The sequence below is a fragment of the Herpailurus yagouaroundi genome, unplaced genomic scaffold (assembly GCF_014898765.1).
Source record: "Herpailurus yagouaroundi ecotype Mexico unplaced genomic scaffold, PumYag 159, whole genome shotgun sequence".
NCBI classification, from domain to species: Eukaryota; Metazoa; Chordata; class Mammalia; order Carnivora; family Felidae; genus Herpailurus; species Herpailurus yagouaroundi.
Genome location: NW_024412400.1, coordinates 50813460 through 50837423, shown reverse-complemented (window position 1 = coordinate 50837423; position 23964 = coordinate 50813460). Strand labels below are relative to the sequence as shown.

Sequence of the window (23964 nt, the reverse complement as noted above, 5' to 3'; positions counted from 1 at the left end):
CAAAGAGGGTCAGTTGTATCACCGGTGACTCCATTTCTCTTCTTCCTCCTTTCTCTCCAAGCTAATGGGTTTTGGCAGCTGGGTGACTCCTGACCTAAAAGCGTGTGCCTTTTTTCCTTGAGGCTTAGAGGACTGCGCTGATGAACCAGAGGCTAGACAGAGCCAGGACTGTTGGAAAACTCACGCCACCCACAGCTCAGCAAAACCCCAGCCGCTGTCACAGAGCAACCAGCCATCTGAATGGCAGCCGGGAGCCAGTAAGCACGCTGGCTTACTGGGTATCTGGAGCCCCCACCCGTCAGCCTGCAAATACACCTCCAAGCATCTCGTTCCTTCCTTTGTTCTGCTGAGTGCAAGGGGCAGGCGTGACAGAAGAGTACAGGCGTCGCTAGAGACAACAGCTTGAGGGAGAGCTAGAGAGGGATAGCAGTGGAGAGGGGACATTTTCCCATTTTGCTGCTAGACTTATGGGCCAACTGAAAAATTACACACCTCACAAATAATTAAAATTGATTTTTCCATTATGCTTTTGATTGTGGGCTAAGGGTGCTTCGTCAGCATTTCCAAGATAAACTGTTTTCCTGTTGTTTTTAAAATCGGCATATCAAGAAAATTATTAGGCTAGCAAAAAAGGGAGTCCATGCCAATCCTTTAGAGTAATAGCCGCAAAAATGTGATTACTGCTTTTAATTTGCTACCATTATGACATTTCTCCAAAGGAGAAATGGAAAGTTAAGACAAGTATAGTTTTTCCCACCGTGACTGCCCTACGTTGAAGAAATTACTGTGCTTGTATCGTATGTTATCCTCGTGTTATGTCACATCACATACTAGCGGATTATTATTGGGAAAGAGGCCTTATATTATCTAGAGAGCAATTTTAAGATAAGATAAGGAATCCTGGATGGAAATTTGGACTAAGTAATGGCTGAAATGTCTCCCAACCATAAAGTTTAAAGACCTGAATGTGAAAGAATGAAGTCACTGACTTAACAAAAACTGTTTTCTGGCCTTGAGTGTACCACTTACTGGATAAATGAACGTGGACAAGACCATTTGAGCTGTTTCCATTTCAGCTTTTTCATCTGCAAAATGAGGACAATTCTGTTCAGGACCTCCAGGTAGCCAACAGGCCTCAGTAGAAGTAGACACCTCCCTTCCAACGTGGCATGGCAGGCCTGCAAATAAGTGGTTCCAGGGAAGGTCATGTGACACCTTTGGGCCAATGAGATGCAGGGACAGATATGCTGAGGCTTCTGGCAACATCTTTCCATGTTCTTACAGGGTTTCTAGAAGAACACCTTTTTCCCTAGAGTTGCTGTTCTGAGTAAGGCTTAGAATTTCTGCAGCTGTCTTACTACCTGAGGAGGATGTCGCTATACAAAGGAACACAGGGCCTTCCCAGGGAATCCCTGGGAAACGCAGTGAGGCCACTGATGGAGTCCACCCTGAAGCTTGCCCTATATCTACACTTCTAGTATGAAAATCAGAATACTTTTCCCATACTGGTTGAACCAATTTGACTTGAATTTATTGTTACCTACAATTCAAGAAACGCTAACTAGCTTATAGGTAAGAAAATCTAAGTAAAACTCTGAAAGTTAAGTGCTATAAGGTATTATTATTTACAGGAGTAACATCTCTCCTGGCTTTATGATGAAGCCAAATCATCTTTGGGGGGCACCTCACGGAATTATGTATTGTGGTGTGTGGGGTCCTTTTGATAATATCCCTGTCCGGTGGCTATTTAACACACAGGTGGATTCTCCCAGCAATAGGGATGTCATCACCTCCTGAGGCAGGACTTATGGTTGTGTCACTCAGCACATCACAACGTGGTCATTCTGGGATTCAAAATGTGTACCTGCTTTGTGCTGAGCTCACGTGAAGCAGAGAGAAGGCAGAAAAAATCGGGAAGGTGTATTTATTGCTATTGGTCTGCATTTTTCCCACATGGAAATGGCTGAGCTCAGGCAAGTCAGCTGCTGGTGAGACTGTGGTCTCCCCGTACCTTCCTGTCTTCTCCTTGCTGGCATTCTCTCTGCAGGGACCTGAGGAAAGTCACAGCTCTTCTTTGGAAGGACACTCGCCATTTGTCTGGTCTGCATCTGAGGTGAGGGCCTGTGCAGCCATTCATGATAGTGTTATTGTGCAGTTTTTAGAGCGGTAATTTTGAAATGATGTATTTCAGAGCCCAGCCTAGCACACTCTGACCTGGGCAAGCGGGGCTCGTGGTAGCAGAGAGCAGATGCTGTAAAGGGGAGGGCAAATGTGAAAGGGGAAATGGTGCCCTTAACGGTTGGCCCCTCTGCTCCTAAAGCGAAGATATTTTTGTCTGTTTCTCCTCTCAGTACTGTAACAGGAAGGAGAAGGTGCTGCACGTGCTGGATACGGTGGACTATTAATTTGAGATCCCCCTCCCTACCTGTCACCTACTTTCTATGTGACTTGAGCGTGTGGCCACTGTGTTGATATTTGTGGACTTGCCTCTGTGCTCCACACACCCTACCTGACGCCAGTCAGAGGGCCCCATAATGAACCCAGTGATGGCCACCCAGATCCTCCTTCAGAACAGAAGGACTTTTCCCCCTCACTGCTAGGAGTGTTGCCATCAGATGGCCTGCAGCTGTCGGTTCTCTCTGGAAATTGCACTTGGCTAAGCACGGTTGCCTAGCCCAAGGTGAGACCTGCTTCCCCGGGCGGCCTCTCTCCGATGATTGGTCAAACAAAGGATACAAATGCTCAGTCCTCTTGTCCCAACCTGGGACAACTTTGCAGGGCCATCTCAGCGTTGGGGCTCCCCATGGGGTCAGGTGTGGTCATTGTTGAGACTGCATCATGGCCCAACTTTCTAATAACGGTTCTGTATGCTAATCCCCAGTGCAGTCTGCCTTCCAAAGCATCCTCCCCGGGACAACCTCTCTGTGGCGACCTAGTCCCAATACTGGGGACATGCATTCAGACAGAGGAGAATGTGCAGATAAGACTCTGCCCCTCCCCGCCCCGAATCTGTTAAAAAAACACTGGTGACCTTGGGAGCTGTAGAAAAGACCCTCTGTTCCCCCAAGCTTCTCCTTAGGAATGATAGTAAGAACTACCTTTATAAAGAGCTGGTTCGGGGCCAGGCACCGGGCTGAACCCTTCACCGGTATCGTCTCATTAATCTTTTTTTTTTTTTTTTTTTAATTTTTTTTTTCAACGTTTATTTATTTTTGGGACAGAGAGAGGCAGAGCATGAACGGGGGAGGAGCAGAGAGAGAGGGAGACACAGAATCGGAAACAGGCTCCAGGCTCTGAGCCATCAGCCCAGAGCCTGACGCGGGGCTCGAACTCACGGACCGCGAGATCGTGACCTGGCGGAAGTCGGACGCTTAACCGACTGCGCCACCCAGGCGCCCCTCGTCTCATTAATCTTAATCACAATCCTGCTGAGTAGGGGCTCTCCTCTGCATTTTATGGATGTGGCAACTGTTAGTAAATGTTAGTAAATCTGGTGGCAGAGTGGGCTGGATCCCACTGAGCGTATCCACTCAGACATGCTATCCCGGACTCCTCAGTGGTGCGCAGGCAGGCAAAAAAGGATCAGAGGGACTTGAGGACAGTGTCCTTGGGGGGTTATTGCTGTTCAAGGCCTGCGTGACTCACTTGTGCCAAAAAGACATTCCTTAAACGCGGTGATAAGAATATCACTTTGGTAAGCCCTGTTTTGAACGTACAAACCAAGATTTAAAGGAATTTTACAGTAAATAAACTATTACAGCTGCCATTATTGGGTGTCTGCTACCTACGAGTCAAAGGGCTATATAAACATCTCATATGTGGAACATGGTTAGTCCTTTCAACAAACCTCCAATGTAAACTTTATCATCCCACTTTACATCAGAGGGACTGAGGCTCAGAGAGGTTAGATTAACTTGTCCAAGCCAGGGTGACCAACTGTCTTTTTTTGTCCAGGACTGAGACATCCCATGCTAATAAGGCAAAGTTCCTGCAAACTAGAACCAGTTGGTCATGGTAGGTGGAGCTAAAACACACACACACACACGCACACACACCAGCAATGAAATCTTTCCATAAAGCTACTAAATATTAATTCCAAATTGGTTTGTTCTCTAACAATTGAACCTGCACATATAATAGATTGACAGCCTCAAGGGCTATTAATAGTCTAAATGTGAAAAATACAAGGAGAGAAAACTGAAAATAATCTTTGATTCAGTCTTAACCACTTCCCGTGATTGAGACATTATCCTTATAAAATGCCAGGACCCCAGGAAGAAGACTCCCACTGTACAGCTTTACATTTTCTTTGATCAGCAATATGGAAGCCAAAAGTAACTTACCTCATCTGAAATTTGACCTCCAAATGTCACCCATGTTCCTAGAAAATAAATATTTGCACATTATTTATGATCATTTTTCTCTTTAAAAATTATTTATTTACTTATTTATTTATTTTAAGAGAGACAGAGAGAACGACTGGGGGAGTGGCAGGGAGAGAGAGGAGGAGCGAGAGAATCCCAAGCGGGCTCCACATCGTCAGCACGGAGCCCATTGTGGGGCTCAAACCCATGGACCGTGAGATCATGACCTGAGCCAAAACCAAGAGTCAGATGTGTAACTGACTGAGCCATCCAAGGTATGGAACATTTTTCTAATATTATATAATATTATATATACTTTTTCTTGCAACAGGGCTACTTTAGTTGGTTGTTCACAAAGGTATCTGGATAAGGGGCACACGGGGTGCCTGGATGAAATCCAGCCGCCCTCCTCCCCTCGGGAAATACTCCAGCAGGGGTCTGCATCCCTCTGGAGGAAGGGCTGTCTTTCTTCACTTAAAGGCCCCATCTATGCTATGGCAGCCCTGTCCTACAAAACGCTTTTTCTTCTGCTACAGGACCATGAAGGCTAGTGTGCAAGAGTGCAGGGCAACCAAACCCATTTTGGCTACACATGCATTGTCGCGGAAGCCACCAATTCAGAAGGCACGAGGGAAAAGGTACACGAGGCCACCATTGCTGAACATGAAGGTGAGACCTTGCGTTATGGTTCTTCCCTTCTTTACCCCCAACAAAGGACTCTGTTTTGTGTTCCCTATTACTTTTCCAAAGGAATCCTCTCAGATGTCCTTCCTCTCCATGCTTTCAAGCCCCAAAAGGTGACACTTAAGCACCTTCTCTGTTTGAGCCTGTTACTCCAGGGTGGAAACCTCCATTGGTTTGGGGATGGAGTCAAGAGCTGGAGTGAGGACTGGGAAGGCAGGGCAAGAGAGGCATAATCAGCAGCCAAAGATCTGCATTTAAAAGCAAGAGGGGGGCACCTGGGTGGCTCAGTTGGTTAAGCTCTGACTTTGGCTCAGGTCATGATCTCACGGTCTGTGAGTTCGAGCCCCGTGTCAGGCTCTGTGCTGACAGCTCGGAGCCTGACGCCTGCTTGGGATTCTGCGTCTCCCTCTCTCTGTTCATTCCCTGCTTGCACACGTTCTCTCTCTCTCAAAAATAAATAAAGATTAAAAGCAAGAGGGAAGCAGACTTAGTGGGCTCTCCCCACACCAGTCTACAGTCACCGCAACCATTCCTTCCCTCTTTGATCCATTTTTTGTCTTTAGCCCGAATTGCATGCCTGGCAAAGGCATTGCACCCAAATGCTGGGGACAGTGAGATGATCGACCTAGCTCCTCCCTCTCAGGAGCTCACAGTTGACAATAGCACAAGGCTAAACCCAGGCGAACACAAGGCAGGAAGGGAGGGAGTGCTCTACTAGACTGGTGGGAGGTGGCAGTCAAGAAAGACTTCTTGGAAGAGGTGACATTTTGGTTGAGCTGCACGGGAGGTTACTGAATGATGAAGGAAGGAACAGGCATTCCCGGGGAAAGCCAGAGGGCAGAAGCATCAGTGTGTGCTGACAGGCTGTGGCCGGCCATTCCACAGAGTGAGGAGACGTGATGCAGACAGGCAGGGGGGCAAGAAGGAGAGCCAGGGCACAAGTGGCATGTGTGGGGCATACAAAGACATGTGTCTGAAATCTTTGGTTCTGCATCTCCTAACAGCGAGAGCCCCCATGCTCACACCTCACAAATGGTCACAGGAATCCGAGAAACGTGTATACTTTGATCTCTGATCATTTCATAAGCTTCCAAGACAGTTTTATCATCCCTACTTCCAGATAAGGAATCCAACATCAGTCAATCTATTAAGTGAAATATGCAGGACTCCCCAGACAGGCCTGGCTTCAAGAAGGGTATCCTTTTCATTGCATCGCGCGGCCTCATGAGAATACTTCCGAATTAATTACCGCATTTGGATTCCACACTCCACAGAAACACGCCGATATCATCGGACCTTTTCTCTTCTTTGTTCTCAGGGACTATGAATTATTTTCCTGTCCCACTCTCCATCCCCGGAGGTTCCAAATGCTTGCAGACTTGTTGTGTCTGGCTAGAACAATGTCGACCTGCTTGGTATTTTAATACATTTTGAATAAGGTACCATTATTTAAATAATTAGGAAATTTTCCTTTAAAATGTCTGATTTCCAGCTTCTCTGAACCACAGAAGACTAGTGTCCCCACAAGGCAGACATGCCCTGAACAGTGCCCTCTGTGTAAGGGTTATGCCCTCCCTAGGTAGCGAGCACCCACACACCTTCCTTTGCATCCAACATTGGAATCAAAGAGCAGTTATTTACTACTACACATTTACTGCGATTTTTCTTACTGTAAAAGTAAGAAAAAGATGAGCTTGTGCATCTTCTAAAACAGAGAGTTGAGTATAAAAAAAGAAAGATAGGAGCGCACTTGTTGTGGGGGTTGGAGGGGCTGGATGCGAAGAATATCCAAACAGAGAATGTGCGTCCAGAAAAATTACAACTTAAGGCACCATAATAAAACCAGCCATGATGGGTGCACAGAAAAGATGGGCGCTGAAAAATTTAATGGATTGAAGAAATGGTCGCGTGTGTTTTCCAACAAGAAGAAAACAAGCGATCTCCTGTGAAATGTAATTCTCTATTCAAGAAAAAAATCGCCTGGGCATCAAAACCTTTTTACAGACAAATGCTTTTCTAAGAGTTTCTTTTGAGTGCAGCAGAAGTCCAGAGCATAAACAAGCGTTTGCAAACGTTAGTGTCACCAGAAACATTGTAGCTCAGCATGTTCAAAATAGGGTTGAGAACTTTCAGGGTAAGTTCAGTCACTGGTGGTACTTTCTACTGTAGCAGAAGAGAACGTGGATGTAAGAGCAGACCTTGAGCTGTATTTATTTGTGATGCGGGGAGAATTTTGGAGGGGTCTGAGAACTTTTAGACAAGGAGTCCCTGAAAGGCAAAACATCGGGAAATGGCTTCCGTGGTACTGAGAAAGGTCTCAGACCAATGGAGGTAGAACACACTATTCCCAGCTACGAGTGTTACCGCAAGACGAGGCTCCCGCAGAGGGGAGGGCTGATGTTGGATCTTCAAGCAACAGATTGGAGGTGGCACTATTTTGTAAGGGCACTATACCTAAGTCCATTAATTTCAGCACTCATTAGGAATTGCTTTGGGCTACAAAGCTGAAATGGGACAAGTAATTAGTACCACGGATTAGCTAGTCTTCTGTATCTTTGAGCAAAATCAGGTCAGTGTTGGGTTGATAAATTTGCTGGCTTACTTGTGCTGTGAAACTGAAAGAGATTTCTTGTAACTGTTCATGTCATCAGAGGGAATAGTCCTAGCTCCACTCAGCAGCAAAGACTGGCCCAAAGTTGCAAGCTTCTTACTGATATTACAACCCATTTACACCTTTTGAATATTTCTCTACAGGGCTATTTGCAAGTATTTGTACAAAGGTCTCGTTTGTTTCTCTCAGTCCCTATCACGTAAGAGTCTTTGGGAAATTCATTTGTTTAGGAATAATGTGGTCCACTTGCCCATGTTGAAATCAGTTTCCAGAAATGAAAATAATAGCTTGAAATTCATTTTCCACAACTGGGCCATTGAATACTGGCTTACAAACTTTATGAAAAGAAACCACCATTATTCAGCTTACCTTCCTTGGTTAATTGTTGATAGTACAAAAGAAGGGCTGTCATTTAAAATTCTCGAGCAATGGTACAAAATGGTACGGAAGACTGAATATGGTAATGTTGAAAACTGGGATTGCACACATATCTTGGAGATCACCTTACTGGTAACCATCATTTACAAAGATGTGATCCATGTTGGGAGAGCCTATGTTTAGAAGAAGCTTTATTCCAAAATAAATCTGAAAACAACTACCTACCACTCCCAGTTCAAGTATTTAAGGCTACATTCTATATATCATGGTGAAAAGGTATAGGGTCTGATTGACATTTTGGTTCAGAAGAAGTAGGTGTCACGCTTCCGATTTCAAACCAAAGCAGTAATGAATTATGAAAAAAAAAATAGCAATAAATGTTTTTCTTTTTCAGTTAGTTAAAACATCTTAATATAAGTAGAATATGGGCATCACATATATATAGTTACACTCAGTTACAGGCCTACACTATAACTTAGCAAAAACAGAGTTTGGTTCTATTTCGGGGACTTGGTTATTCTTATATTCAGCTTACTTAGTTCAGGTATGCTACCTCCCTGGTCCTTCAGACATTTCCTACCCATTTATCTTATAGTTATTTGCTGACAAACTTCTACATCTTTTACAAGGAAGTAAGCTATCTGAGGGTTAGGATTTTATTCCATTCATCTTATGTCCACAGCCCTAGAACAGAAGAAGTGAGTCAGTCCTTAGAGGATGGTCAGTAAGTTTTGGTGAAATTGGATGTAATTGCCTCTTTGCTGGTAATCTACAAAAATACTGGGATAGTTTCCCACCAAACAAACATGTTTGTTTTGACTTATAGAAACATGAGTAATGCTTGTCAACAGCTCTTCTAGTCCTTGGGTGATTGATATATTTCTCCCTGACCCCAGGAGCCCAGCTAGCCAGGCCCCCTCCCGGAGAAGGGCAAGGGAAGGCCCTTCTCCCTGGCTGCAGGGCCTCCAGTGAGGAGGGGGTGACCCAGTGCAGGCAGAGTTCACCAGCCACCCCCAGTGAAGACCTACCACTTACAAATAGGGTGAATTCCTTTCTGATGGGGAGCTATCAAGCAGCATCCTTCAGACAGGAGAATGCTGCTTGTACGATTTTATTCTTTACTGCTCCTCTCCAGAAAATATAAGGTGGTTTATTAGTTAATGTCATTCTCAGAAACCCTCTGTGACAAGTTTCTTAATCATTTTTCTGCTTCTAATGAGAACATGCCTTCTCGAGACCTAGAATGGTGTATGATTACTTCACTGTGAAATCTTAAATTAGTGGGATGTTACTTAGAAGATAATTTTACTAAACTGACACTTGTTATTTCTAACCTTTTACAAGCAGAGTATAAAGAGAACTTTGAACTGTTATTATGTCTTCTGATGAAACTCCTTGATACATCAAGGAACATATGCTTTGAAAATCTGTTTGTATCCGGAGCACACAGCTACGATGGCATAGAAAAATTACTGAAGTGTAAAAAAAAGAAAAGAAAACTTCCTTTGCACATGTATCCACGCACACACATAACCACACACACACTCTATCTTGGTTACTTGGTTGCTTTGCTGGTGGTTTACAGGGTAATTGCTTCTTGTTATTCATTCAGGAAACATGTTTATCATTTAAATAACCTCCTTGCTTGAGTAGGCAGAGATATTTCGACATTTAGAATGTAATAATGTTTTCAAGTAGGCTACCTCCCTTTAAAATATACATCATCCTAGTGCCCTCATTACAAGCAGGATATTAACATTGGTACAGTTAAATTGTAGACCCTTTCTGAAGTTCAGTGTCTATTTCTGTCCCAGCGTCCTACACAGGATCCAGCATTGCATTTAGGCATCACCTCTCCTTGGTCTCCTCTGATCTGTGACAGCTCTTGAGTCTTCCCTTGTCTTTCACGACCTTGATGTTTCTCAAGAGTCCCAATCAAGTACTTGTAGAATGTCCCTCAATTTGCGTTTGAGTCACTTTAAAGTCATAGATTTGGTGACCTCCTTTTCTATATTGCAGTTTGACCTGCTTATGGCCTGGATTTTTTTTTTGTAACTATCAGGAAAGGAATCTATAAATGCAGTTGTAATATTTATTATGTCACAGGTAATTTTTCTGTTCTCTCTCATTCAGCTAGTATTTATTGAGTATACCATGTGCGAGGCATTATACCTAAATGATCAGTATGCAACAGTGAACAAAACTAAAAATTACTTCTGGAGTAGATTTATGAGGAAAGACAGAATAATAAGAAAAAATAAATATGCAGTACTTATTTATGAATGTTAATTTTATAAGGCAATAAAACATAAAATACATAGTGTTTACTGACGACCGTTAAAGAGAGTCATTTTTATAAGGCAGGGATGCGGTATATGAAATGTCAGGGGGTGAGCCTTGAGATTTTAGATAGGGTAGTCTGATAAAGTTCACAAAGAAAGTGATTTTGGAGAAAAGATGCAAAGAAAGTGGATGAGCTCACCGTGCAGCCGTCTGAAGGCAGAGTTCCGGTCTCAGGGTGAATAATGGGGAAGGGGGCTCGCTTGCCTTTTCGAGGTCAGTGAGGAGGCCAGTATGGTCAGAGAAGAAAAAGTAAGGTCCGAGAAGTCAGAGAGAACAGATCACGTGGGGTCATGTCAGTCTTAGGAAGGACCCTGGACAGGCCAATAACCAACAGAGAAGTGACACAGTCTGACCCTTCTCAAAGTGGAACATCTGTGGTAGGGAGGTTACAGCTCTGAGGCTAAGTCTGAAACACAAGCACCAGCTGGAAGGCTGTTGTGAAAATCCAGTTGAGACACGACAATGGTTGTGGGTCTGAGGTAGTAGTAGCAAGGATGGGAGAAGTACTTGAATTTTGGATAGACTTTGAAGGACAGCCAATAGGATTGGCTGATCAAAAGGATGTAGGGTATGAGAGAAGGTGAGACTTTATTTTTTAAAAAAAAATTTTAATGTTTTTTTATTTGAGAGAAAGAGAGAAAGAGAGAGACAGAGTGTGAGCTGGGAAACGGGCAGAGAAAGGCAGACACAGAAACCAAAGCAGGCTCCAGGCTCTGAGCTGTGAGCACAGAGCCTGACTTGGGGCTCAAACTCATCAACAGTGGGATCATGACCTGAGCTGAAGTCAGGGGCTTAACTGACTGAGCCACCCAGGTGCCCCAGAGAGAAGATGCGACTTTAAAGACAACACCAAGGTCAGAGGAAGGGGAGAATGGAGAACCAATTCAACACATTTCATTATGGATTTAACAATTCTTGTTTTGCAAGTAGAGCACATGCCAACTCTAGGTAGTCAAGGCTGACCAAATGGTCAAAGGGTGTTTAATCTGGAGTTGTGTGGAGTTATGACTCTGTTATATCGCTGAAAAGTTTAAAGTTAGAAGTTCAAAACCCAGATCTCATTGAACTTAGACAACTCACTGGGCAAAATTAATGTGTTTACTATCTCATTTGAATAGAATGATTCCCAGAGAAATGTGGAGCTGGAGGGAGGAGCATCCCCCCTAACCTGCACTGGAAAGCAAGAAATCATGTGAGCCCAGGACCAGTGCTGACTTGGAGGAGGGGGCACTCAGCTGTTGGCCACCGCCTGAGATCAGGTCCGGAGAATGACCCCGCAGGCCCTTTCCTGTCTGAGCTTCAGGCTGAGTCTCTGGAGAACGGAACCGTCTCCCATGTCCTTGTGCCCCAATCCTGCTTATCCTTCAGCCTCAGAATTCTGTGCTGCAAGACGCAGTTCCCTAACACTTCCTCCGGTGAGTCAGAATGAGTATTTTAGATCTTGTTCCATTAATTCTGTGTTCCTGAGAATGTCCCAACCTCTTGATTTCTCGTTTCCTTGCACAAAATTGGGGACCTCAGGCTTCCTTCGTCTCTAATTTCACAATTCTGTGGCTGGACTTTGAGGGGAGTCACCCCATTCACTCTCCCCCTACCACTCTGAACTAACCGCTCTTACTGTACTGGCCACACTGTTTTTGCAGTTACATACTTTCTTTTCTCACGCGACTTCCCCATCAACTGTCCTGAGGGCAAGGACCGAGTTTAATTTAAAATTTTTAACCCTAGCCATTGAAGTGGAGGCTGCACACAGTGGGTACTTAATAATCATCTGTTGGGTCAGTAAGTAAACATTTTGGAAGCATGTGCATTCCAGCCCTAGTGAGAAAGGGTCTCCAACCCAAGACTGCGTGCAGCATGTTGGTCATTTCCCCCATTCACTACCGTGGATGAGGGGTCGTGGTCTTCGGCTCTGGCTGCACATCTGTGTAGCTTGGGGAGCTTTAAAGGGTGACTTTTTTATGGTCCCTCACCAGACCAGTTAAATCAGAATCTCTGGGAACAGGACCTTGGCATCAGAATTTTTAAAAGATCCTCTGGTGCCTCCAGTTGCAGCCAGGGTTGAGGACCACAGTTCTAGATGCTTCTCATACTGAGATATTAGTATCTCCTCCTTTTCTTTATACCTGTGTGGCCCCTACAGATAAACTAGACACGGATCTATGTCTGGGGGCCTGGGACACAGCTGAAGGTTCTATCTTTTTCAAATGGTGCAGACAAAACGTTCTTCCCTGTTCTGGTTTGCATCTGTTGATGTTTTCCACAGAGCCTGGCCCTTATTTTTGGATCCGAGCTGCAGCCTGGTTTTTCATTTTTGGCTTCTAGTGTATTGCTAATGAGCATCTGGCCTGAGTTAACAAATACGATAACAACGTAGCCTTTTCTTTTTTACTTTGATTACTTCTTCTTGCAAGAACCAGTAATACCACTCCAGCTCTGGGGAAGGGGGAGGTTGAGGGGGCTGCTTTCACACCTGCACTTCAAGAAAAGAACTTGAAATAGCAATGAAACTAGGTAAGGAAGGGGCAAAGTCCATGTGGAATAAAAGTGGGCTTTCAGACAGGTTCCATATCGTAAGTGGGGAGTAGGATTCCCATCTACAGGCAACTCTGGAAGATCTGAAGAGTTCCACATATTTTATAGATGAGGAGGTGAAATGATAGAGAAGTGTCTTTCCACGGTTGGTTAGTGGTGGGGCCTCCAAGGCCATGGTCTCTCCCAGCCCCCGGCTGTTTTCTGGTAATGATGCCTCCCCTACAACCCTGCTACTGTGCTCCAGATAAGTGGTATGCATAGTGGCTGCTGGAAATGCTTGTAACAACACCTTCTTTCATGAAACTTCCTATGTTTTCCCTCTGCCAAATGCCTCCTCCACCGAACCTTCCTTCTGATGAGGTTTAAACCAGTTTCTGCCCCCAGATTGCCTCATCTGTGGTGTAAGAATAGCATACACTTGCCCCCAATCTTCTGAGCCACCCCCATGCTCACAGATTCTCTCAACTCAACCTCAGGACACGTTTAGCTTGACTTCCCATAAGACCTCAGGCACAGAACCATCCTGGGCTTTAAGCTCTCAAACCCTTAAGAACCCCAGAGCCAAGGCTAAGGGCTGAGCAATAATGACATGTGCCTGTCATTGAAGGAATTCTGGGGCACGGGATACCAGTGGGCAAGGCAGTGGCAAAGGGGAGTCAGTCTTAGCTTATCCCAGAAAACCTGTGGGGAGTTGGACCCTGGACCTCGTCTAATGCCTGCGCATAGGCTTGATGTTTTGAGGGTTAAATAGCTGGGACTGACGTAAGCTTCTTCATGATCCTTTTTGAGAACGTACAGATATTTGATATTTTCCTTCTTTCTTTGATTTAAAGTCTTATGTACTTCATTGTGCAGGGATACTGCCAGCTCCATTTTGTTTTAAGATTTGTTTCAGGGCAAATCTGCCTGCAACTATTTTGTTTTGTTTTCCCATGCATCTGCTCAGTAAGTTTAAAGACAAGGAAGTAGTGATGGAAGTATTGGATGGCGGAGGGGGGGGCGCGGATATGGAGATTAGAAGAGACAGTTTTGCATTATAAAGCAGAATTGTGGGGTTGACACTACTCAACTGGGGCTCTTGTGAATGACATTTCACTGCTCTCAGTCTTCCATCCGAAAACAATAATCCCTTCCCCACATTTAGGGGTTAGAATTAGTAATACATGGTAATTTAAATCCATGGCTTAAGCCCCTTTAATTTCCTTATGGAGCTATGACTCCTGCACCTTGAGCCTATTATGAAAAGTTAAAATGAAGCCAAAAAGATTCTCAGATGATTTTTTTTCTCCGTGTGTTTTTTGTGCCCACACTATGGAAATGAATATTAAAACTTTTATAACAAGAAGCATTTTTTAAAAATCATTATTACTTCCCTGGGAAATCCATTCATAAACAAGGGTTTCACCAAATTATAGCTCTTCCTACTTCCTGAACATGAACAAGAGGCTGTGTTCATATTTTGTTAGTATTTTGTATTAAGTTTCTCCGTTAAAATTCCTCATATTTTCATGTACTGATAATTACATGCTGAAAATTATTTCTTACAGTGAAGTTTTCAGGGTGCTTATAACCACCAAGCATCATTCAGATGCTTTATTCATTTTGGTTCTTTGGAAGAACTCCTATAAGAAATGTACAGAATAGTGAATGTAGGTGAAATAACACAGTATTAGAATAAAATCAGATAACTACTATGGGACACCAGGGTTAAATGACAATTGCTGGTTTTTGTTTTTCAACAAATTAAAATATTCCCAATATCTTCTTTAAAAATGGGATCTGCTATTAAGATTCAAAAACCTTTTTTTAAATTTTTTTTTTTTCTGTGAATTCACAGGGCCTGGAACATAGTATACATTCAAATATATATGTGTGTGTGTGTGTATATATATATGTGTGCGTGTGTGTGTGTGTATGTGTGTGTATATATATGTACTTATATATGTATATATATATATATATACATATATATGCTTATATATGTATATTTATATATTTTTTTAAATTTTTTATTTTTATTTATTTATTAATTTATATTTATTTTTGAGAGAGACAGAGACAGTGTGAGTTGGGGAGGAGCAGACAGAGAGGGAGAGAAAGAATCTCCAGCAGGCTCTACACTGTCCGCGTGGAGCCCCACATGGGGCTCGAACTCACAAAACCACGAGATCATGACCTGAGCGGAAACCAAGAATTGGACGCCTAACCAACTGAGCCACCAAGATGCTCCCATTCAAATATATTTTTAATTTATTTTTTATCTTTTGCCTTTCCACAGAAGTTACTATAAATGAGAACTGTCTAGAAAACACCATTGTTAAGAAGTCTGAAAGTTGTAACCTCCTTTATGCTTTCTTTTATCTCTGAAAAATTTATGTCTAATCTTTTTATATTTGTGCAGGGATATAGTTTTTTTGAAGGTTCAGTGAGTTCTCGTCTCTCCAAACAGTAAAAGTTTTGAATAACTCTGGTGTGTCTATACATAAAAACTATGGGGTATGTTCATAGGACTATCAGGATATGCTAGGAGATAAATGTTAATTCCATGGCAAGGCAAAGAAACTTTTAGTGAAAAGAAAAGGGTAATACGTTGTAATAAGGAATGAAAAATATTTTGTGATAGTCTTCAAATTTTTCCTGTTGGACTCTGAGCTTAATGATTTTATAGTATTAAATGAGTTTATAGTATTAAGTATTACTAATGAAAGTAGGAATACAAAATGATTCACACATTTTTCGACTAAGAAGTTTTTGAAATACAGAGAAATTAAAACTGAGGAAATATGTAAGGAATAATGTAGCAAAAACCTAAAGATTAAAAAGTCCCCAACCTCGTTACACTCAAATTAATTCAGTTCTCATTTCCCTGTAGATTTATGATTTTAGATATAAAAATTAGCTTATTTTATCTATCTCTGATTGCTACCAACTATTAATGATTTCAGCTTTGTTCTTTTTTTTTTTTTTTTTTCAATCTGTAACATCCTTTTCCTAATGGGAAACTCATAGCTGTATTGAGTGGATGGGGTATTTTTGCATCTTCCATAGAGCTATACATGAGTGTTTTTTAATGCATTACTTCTAACTAAGTGACACAGGCCTTCCCTTTTCAGAAATTATGTATGGAAATTTATCATGTTAAAGAAGAAAAGGAAGCAATAATAAATCAAAAGCATGTTGATATATTTGTAATCTTTAGGAGATCCCATTCAATCCAAACTCTAATAGAGTCATTCTCCTTTGAAATGGTATATTATGCTATACTGAAAAAGTAATTAGGATATGAGAGAAGCCCAGAACAGCTCCTGGAAGCCTGATTTGGACACTGATGTTCCCAGCCAGGCTTTGGCATTGAGGTGATGGCACTATAACCACATAGTCCCAATTTTACAGGAATGGAAGGAAACTCCCTAAGGTACTGTATGAAAATATATCTATAGGGGTGCCTGCGTGGTTTAGTTGGTTAAGCGTCCGACTGTGGCTCAGGTCATGATCTCACGGTTCACGATTTCAAGACCCACGTCAGGCTCTGTGCTGACAGCTCAGAGCCTGGAGCCTGCTTCCGATTCTGTCTCCCTCTCTCTCTGCCCCTCCCCTGCTCACTCTCTCTCTCTCTCTCTCTCGAAAATAAACATTTAAAAATATATATATATAAATTTAGGTAACCACAGACATCAAAGAATACAAAAGTGATATTTCTGTGTCAATAATATTTTGGATTATTCTCAAAAACAGAAGACAGGCCTTCTTGAGACATTTTCAAAACTACTAACATCTTAGCATAATCTTATCTCCCCAGAGACTATATAAAACCTGATACATAGGAGGGACTTAGTGTTTTATGAATGAATGAATTCAAGAACAGCAGATAAGAAATGATCAGCATAGAAGTAATGTTCAATACATTTTTTATTGCCTGCTGATCTTCTTTTCATTAATTCATTGCTTGGAAACAAATTAGTCTATATGACTCCATCTATGGCCCTTATGAGTTAGTAATCTGTGTATCCACCAACTAGTACATTAGCACATACAATGAAAGAACATTCCATGCAAACTAGTGCAGCCACTCTGGAAAACAGTATGGAGGTTCCTCAAAAAATTAAAAATAGAAATACCCTATGACCCAGCAATTGCCCTACTAGGTATTATCCAAGGGATATAGGTGTGCTGTTTTGAAGGGGCACATGCACCCCAATGTTTATAGCGGTGCTATCAACAATAGTCAAAGTATGGAAAGAGCCCAAATGTCCATTGACAGATAAATGGATAAAGAAGACATGGTATAAATATACAATGGAGTATTACTTGGCAATCAAAAAGAATGAAATCTAGAACAAATATTGTTAAAATGTCGATACTACCCAAAGCAATCTACACATTCAATGCAATCCCTATCAAGTAACACCAGCATTCTTCACAGAGCTAGAACAAATAATCCTAAAATTTGTGTGGAACCAGAAAAGACCCCAAATAGCCAAACCAATATTAAAAAAGAAAACCAAAGCAGGAGGCATCACAATCCCAGACTTCAAGCTATACTACAAAGCTGCAATCATCAAGACAGTATGGTACTGGCATAAGAACAGACACTCAGATCAATGGAACAGAATAGAGAACCCAGAAATGGACCCACAAACGTATGGCCAACTAATCTTTAACAAAGCAGGAAATAATATCCAATGGAATAAAGACAGTCTCTTCAGCAAGTGGTGTTGGGAAAACTAGACAGTGACATGCAGAAGTATGAACCTGGACCACTTTCTTACACCACACACAAAAATAAACTCAAGATAGATGAAAGACCTAAATGTAAGACAGGAAGTCATCAAAATCCTCGAGGAGAAAGCAGGCAAAAACCTCTTTGATCTTGGCCACAGCAACTTCTTACTCAACACGTCTCTGGAGGCAAGGGAAACAAAAGCAAAAATGAACTACTGGGACCTCATCAAAATAAAACCTTCTGCACAGTGAAGGAAACAAGCAGCAAAACTAAAAGGTAACCGACAGAATGGGAGAAGATATTTGCAAATGACGTATCAGATAAAGGGTTAGTATCCAAAATCTATAAAGAACTTATCAAACTCAATCCCCAAAAAACAAACAATCCAGTGAAGAAATGGGCAAAAGACATGAATCGACACTTCTCCAAGGAAGACATCCAGATGGCCAACTGACACATGAAAAAATGCTCAACATCACTCATCATCAGGGAAATACAAATCAAAGTCACAATGAGATACCACCTTACACCTGTCAGAATGGCTAACATTAACAACTCAGGCAACAACAGATGTTGGCGAGGATACAGAGAAAGAGGATCTCTTTTGCATTGTTGGTGGGAATGCAAGCTGGTACAGCCACTCCAGAAAACAGTATGGAGGTTCCTCAAAAAACTAAAAATAGAACTACCCTACGACCCAGCAATTGCACTACTAGGCATTTATCCACAGGATACAGGTGTGCTGTTTCGAAGGGACACATGCACCCCCGTGTTTATAGCAGCACTATCAACAATAGCCAAAGTATGGAAAGAGCCCAAATGCCCATCAATGGCTGAATGGATAAAGAAAATGTGGTAAATACACACACACACACACACACACACACACACACACACACACACACACACACAATGGAGTATTACTTGACAATCAAAAAGAATGAAATCTTGCCATTTGCAACTACGTGGATGGAACTGGAGGGTATTATGATAAGTGATGTTAATCAGAGAAAGACAAAAATCGTAAGATTTCACTGATATAAGGACTTTAAGAGACAAAACAGATGAACATAAGGGAAGGGAAACAAAAATAATATAAAAACAGGGAGGGGGACAAAACAGAAGAGACTCATAAATATGGAGAACAAACAGAGGGTTACTGGAGGGTTTGTGGGAGGGGGGATGGGCTAAATGGTAAGGGGCATTAAGGAATATACTCCTGAAATCATTGTTGCACTATATGCTAACTAATTTGGATGTAAATTTTAAAAAATAAAAAATAAAATTAAAAAAGTAAAAAACAAAAATAAAATAAATGAAGTAGAAAAAAAAAGAATGAAATCTTATCATTCACAACTACATAGATGGAACTGGGGGGTATTATGCGAAGCGAAATTAGAGAAAGACAAATACATGACTTCACTCATATGAGGAATTTAAGATACAAAACAGATGAGCATAAGGGAAGGGAAGCAAAAATGATACAAAACACGAGGGGGACAAAACATAAAAAACTGTTAAATACAGAGAATAAACAAAGGGTTTCTGGAGGGGTTGTAGGAGGAGGGATGGTCTAAATAAATAAGGGGCATTATGGAATCTACTCCTGAAATCATTGCTAACTAACTTGGATGTAAATTAAACTACATAAAATGAAAGAGAAGAGAAGAGAAGAGAAGAGAAGAGAAGAGAAGAGAAGAGAAGAGAAGAAAAAGAAAAGAAAGAATGAACGAACATTCCAGAAGGGGTCTTGGAGGTTGCCATGGATCTGGGACTCATCGTAGAATAACACCTGTATTTGCCCTCTTAAAGCACTGATAGCCTCTTGTTACTCCTTCTGCTACGCTAGCACCAGGGGCCCTGGTTTCAGGAAACAAGGGAGAGTCTTCCCAGAAGAAACTCCTGAGGTAGCAAAAATATCCACCTGGTGACTCTCCATCTTTGAGCATTTTGTGATTAGTCAAGACCCTTAGGGGCTACTCCCTATGAGGGACTAGAGCTGTCTATTAACTAGGAAAGAATACATAATCGTGGTGAAGAATGTGCTACCAGAAGATCTGGTACATACAGTGCCTCATGGGTCCTGAAGGTCAACAGAGAGCTCTGCCGACTCTCCACAAAGAGAGGGAGTCTGTCCGTCTTATTCATCATTGTCCCTCCTCCCCCCCAGAACAGAGCTCACTTTTGCAGGTTAAGTCTCTCTCGAGTCCTGAAATTATTTCTCTTAGTTTGCAACAATCCTAAAATGTGTCCATGGATAAATAGGTTGACTTTGAAGACTTTGATCATCTCTAAAACGAAGGATGACACCCACTCCAGGATCGCTGTGAGAATTCTGTGAGACGATGATAAAGCCAGCCAATGCTTTTTCGAGAGTTCGCATTGTGCCAGCCATTGTGCTACACACTTTATAGACGTCACGTCACTTGAAACTCAGGACCACTCTGGGCTCTTGAGTGTATTTGTTGGGAGTAGCTCAGCCAGGATGTAAGCCCAGGCACTCTGGCTCCACAGCCCATGCTCTAAATGATTTCAACAGCATGTATCAAGTGTTTAGTACAGTACTACACATACAAAGGATGCTCACTAAATGTTACTTCCCTTCTTATCTTCCAAAAGGGTACTATTTAAAGCACCAAAAGTTCCATAAGAAGATAAATGACTTTTCCAGAGACCACAGCGAAAGGCAAAGTCAACATTGGAATGTATCAACTCTAACAGTATACCCACTTTAACAAAGCTTAGGAAAACTTATTATTTATTTTGGATTATTCTGAAGCGACCCATGGAGAGTGGTGGATAGACTAAAACATTCAAAAATGCCACAGAATTTTTGAATTTTAATTGGAGGCCAAAGCTAAATGAAAAACAAACTCCACACTTGGCATTTGCTTCTTTCAACTGAACACCAAAATTGCCTCCTCTAGGGCTGTGCCTCTTGCACACTGCCTGGGAAGTGAAATTTCTCAGGTGCTCAAAGCTTCCATCTTTTTTTTTTTTAAAGTTTGTTCATTTGGGGCACCTGGGTGGCTCAGTCGGTTAAGTGTCTGACTTCGGCTCAGGTCATGATTTCACAGTTTGTGAGTTTGAGCCCCGCGTCAGGCTCTGCACTGACAGCTCGGAGCATGGAGCCTGCATCACATTCTGTGTCTCCCCGTCTCTCAGCTCCTCTCCTGCTCATGCTCTGTCTCTCTCTGTCTCTCAATAATAAATAAATGTTTAAAAAAATTTTTTAATAAAAAAAATTAAAAGTTTATTCATTTTTGAGAGACAGAGAGACTGGACATGAGTGGGGGAGGGGCAGAGAGAGAGGGTGACACAGAGTCTGAAGCAGGCTCCAGGCTCCGAGCTGTCAGCACAGAGCCTGATGCGGGGCTTGAACCCATGAACTGTAAGATCATGACCTAAGCTGAAGTTGGCCACTTAACTGAGCCACCCAGGTGCCCTTCAAAGCTTCCCTCTTAAACCCAGCCATGTGATGAACAAGTAACTCAGCCGGTGAGCCAGGGTTGCCCCCTCAACTGTTCAGAAGCAGAGTTTGGAGCTCCTTGTCCAGGTCAGTGATTCTCAACTCTGGCCCAATTAATAGAACCACTTGGGAGCTCATGCCCTGCTACACCCCAGAGAGTCTGATTTACTTGGTCTGAGGAAGAGCCCAGGCACAGGTATTTTTCAAAAGCTCCCATGTGACTGTGATGGCAGCTGGAGTAAAAAACGTCCAGGCAGCAGTTGGGACATCACTGGAATGGACTCACTCCTTCTACAAGATTCCAGTATGACATTAAGTGCAGGGCCCAGAGAGTGAAGAACAATTCAGCAAAGAAGGTTGAAAGTGGCCTTCACCCCAAACTCAAGGCTGTAATGTCTTGCAGAGTTTTTAGCCCTGACCAAATAAAGGGTTACAGACTATTCTTTCAAGGTTCTCTCTTTGGTGCTTTGCCCTTCATTTTATTAGTACTATTAACCTTGTGCAAAAATCCCAGTGGCAGTAAATGACTGTAGCAAAAATAGCTTAGTAGGAAGAAAAAACGGGTGAAATAAAAAAGAGCGTCAGCAGTCTCATTTTCTGGGACAAGATGACAAGGACCACCAATCCTGACAGAGGAGGGTGCAAGTGTGACACATCAGTCTGATGCGGTCAAGGTGGAATTTCTCCCACTGGTGCCGTGTAGAATGATTAATTCAATATGGAGTTCTAAAAGCTTAACAGAAGCCTAGGCAGAGACGGGCTACTAGATCATTATCCCATTCCTGCATATTTTATTAAGTGTAGATGACTCTTGATTTTCCTTTAATAGGTTTTCATGTCTATGGAACCCATATTCAAACAGAAATTAAAAATTCATTCCAAAGACAAACATAAGAACATTTTCAATTTTTTGCATCACCATTCCCCACAGAGGTCATTGAGAATCCATGGTCTTCTTCATATGGCTCAGTGGGACCATTGGAGACTGACACAGAAGCCACTGATCGATCTAAGATGTCAAGGCTTCTTAAAGTTACGCTGGTATAGAAACTATATACATTTAGCACACCTTGGATATTGCAAACTCCCAAGTATAAACCTCAATTAAAAAAATGTATGCATGACAGGCAGTGACTCTTAGATGGAAAGGTAGAAAATGTTGATGGAGTGGAAACAGAAGACCACGAAAGTGCCAAGAGACATGGGACTGAACTGGGGCACAAGAGAACTTGGGTGGAGGTGTGCCTCAATCCTATCTGCTAGAATTTCTCATTCTTGCTGATCTTGTACAGTTACCTTCCCTCACACACTCTGTCCTTAAACTCTTCACTTTCTTCCAGTCTACTCTGTCTTCAATTCCTTCCTTGACCAGGAAGGTTAGGATGGCTGAATGATGTGATTGAGTATGTAAAAGCTTCTCTTACCCTGTTCTCAGCTGCATTGTCTCCCTGTTCTTTTATTGCAGCTGCCTGGCAAAAATCCCCACCCGGATCAATCTGACTGTCTGGCTCTCATCACCCATAACCAAGATGCTGAGCCGTGCTGGAGAAAATCACAGAAGACAGAGACGGACGCGTTGTAAATTCTCGGTCTACAGTAACTGTGCACTGATGGGCTCTGTTTTTGGATCATTTTCCTCCACTGTTTGGATCTCAAAGATGCTCTACTTTTCTCAACCTCAGGCCCCACTTTTTCTTCTTCCAGCATCAGCAGACCACTCACACTTCCTGCTTCACCGAGAACATAAAAGCAGACAAACTACTGTCCCCTCTATTTCTTGCTCCTAAGTCCAGTAACCTACCCATCACAGACACAGTGGATGTCCTGCCCTTTTCCCAGTGGTCTCCAGCTGCCTGAGGGCTCCCTCTGGGATGCAGACACCCCACCTCCTTCACCCTCAGATAGGTGTGTACTCATCGTTGGCTCCTCAGTTAAGGGATCATGAACTAAGATGACACCCATCTTTTCCCCCTCTCTTCCTGTCACTGTGGAAGAGGCTTCTTTCTATCCAAGACCTGTTTCTCCATGGATCCTCTGGGTCCTATCCCCTTGCTCCTTCTTAGGGAGCTCACTCCACCAATTATCACCGCTCATTACTGTATCTTTTCTTTACCTGAATTCTACTTTGTTCATTTAATATTAATTTTACACCACCACCTCACCTCCTTTTTGTTCATGTTTGTCTGATTTTTATTTGCCCATTCCTATATTTTCCGTTTATTTTTGCCCTTTAATGTAAAGAACATATCTAGAAACCAGCATTTTTTTTTTTTTTACCCAATCTCTAAAACTTTGCAATTTGTTATGCTGACACCTATTTTAGGCCATTTTTCTGAGATTTTATTTTATGCTTTTAAAAACATTTCCTTTTGTGTTTTCTTTACCAGTCTTTTGCTAATTTGATCAAGCCTCATTTACTCACAACTGCCATATGTGTTCTGTGTAGGCTGTCTGTCTAGGTACATAGTATGATGAACTGGGCTCACAGTTAGTGAGCAAGTAACTGATGGTTACATTTAATCTTCTGTAAATGCGTCCGGTGCAGCGAGTCCGGTGCCGGACTTTTTGCCTCTCTTTTTGCCTCTCTTTTTGCCTCTATTTCCAGTCCTAATTTGCTGTCTGCTGTGACCACTGTGATCAGAGTGAGCTTCCTAAAATGCATCTGGCCAAGTGACTCCCCATCACAAAACAGATCAATTCCAAGCTTTGTGGCATGGCCTCCAATGTTCTTCATCATCTTTCCAAAGTCCTCTCTTATCATTTTCTCTCCCTATATAATTCTTCCTCCAGGCCGTGCTAACTTAGACTTCCTCCACGCTTTTCTTCCTGAGTTTATCACTTCATTTAGAAAATACTT

At 42.4% G+C, this 23964-nt stretch overlaps 1 protein-coding gene and 1 long non-coding RNA gene across 6 annotated transcripts in view; one reads left to right on the top strand and one right to left on the bottom strand.

The window, feature by feature from the left end:
* The window catches only part of KCNAB1 (potassium voltage-gated channel subfamily A regulatory beta subunit 1), a 412519-nt gene that overhangs the window by 82399 nt on the left and 306156 nt on the right, over positions 1-23964 (bottom strand). For all 5 annotated transcript variants that reach the window (XM_040480573.1, XM_040480570.1, XM_040480571.1 and 2 more), the window contains exon 3: positions 4344-4381. In XM_040480573.1, coding sequence (XP_040336507.1) covers positions 4344-4381 — 38 coding nt within the window. The remainder of the gene's footprint in view (positions 1-4343; positions 4382-23964) is intronic.
* On the top strand, positions 4728-22783 carry LOC121033887 (uncharacterized). Its single transcript, XR_005792172.1, has 3 exons — positions 4728-5033; positions 11499-11795; positions 22573-22783. It is a non-coding gene; the product is annotated as an uncharacterized LOC121033887 (long non-coding RNA).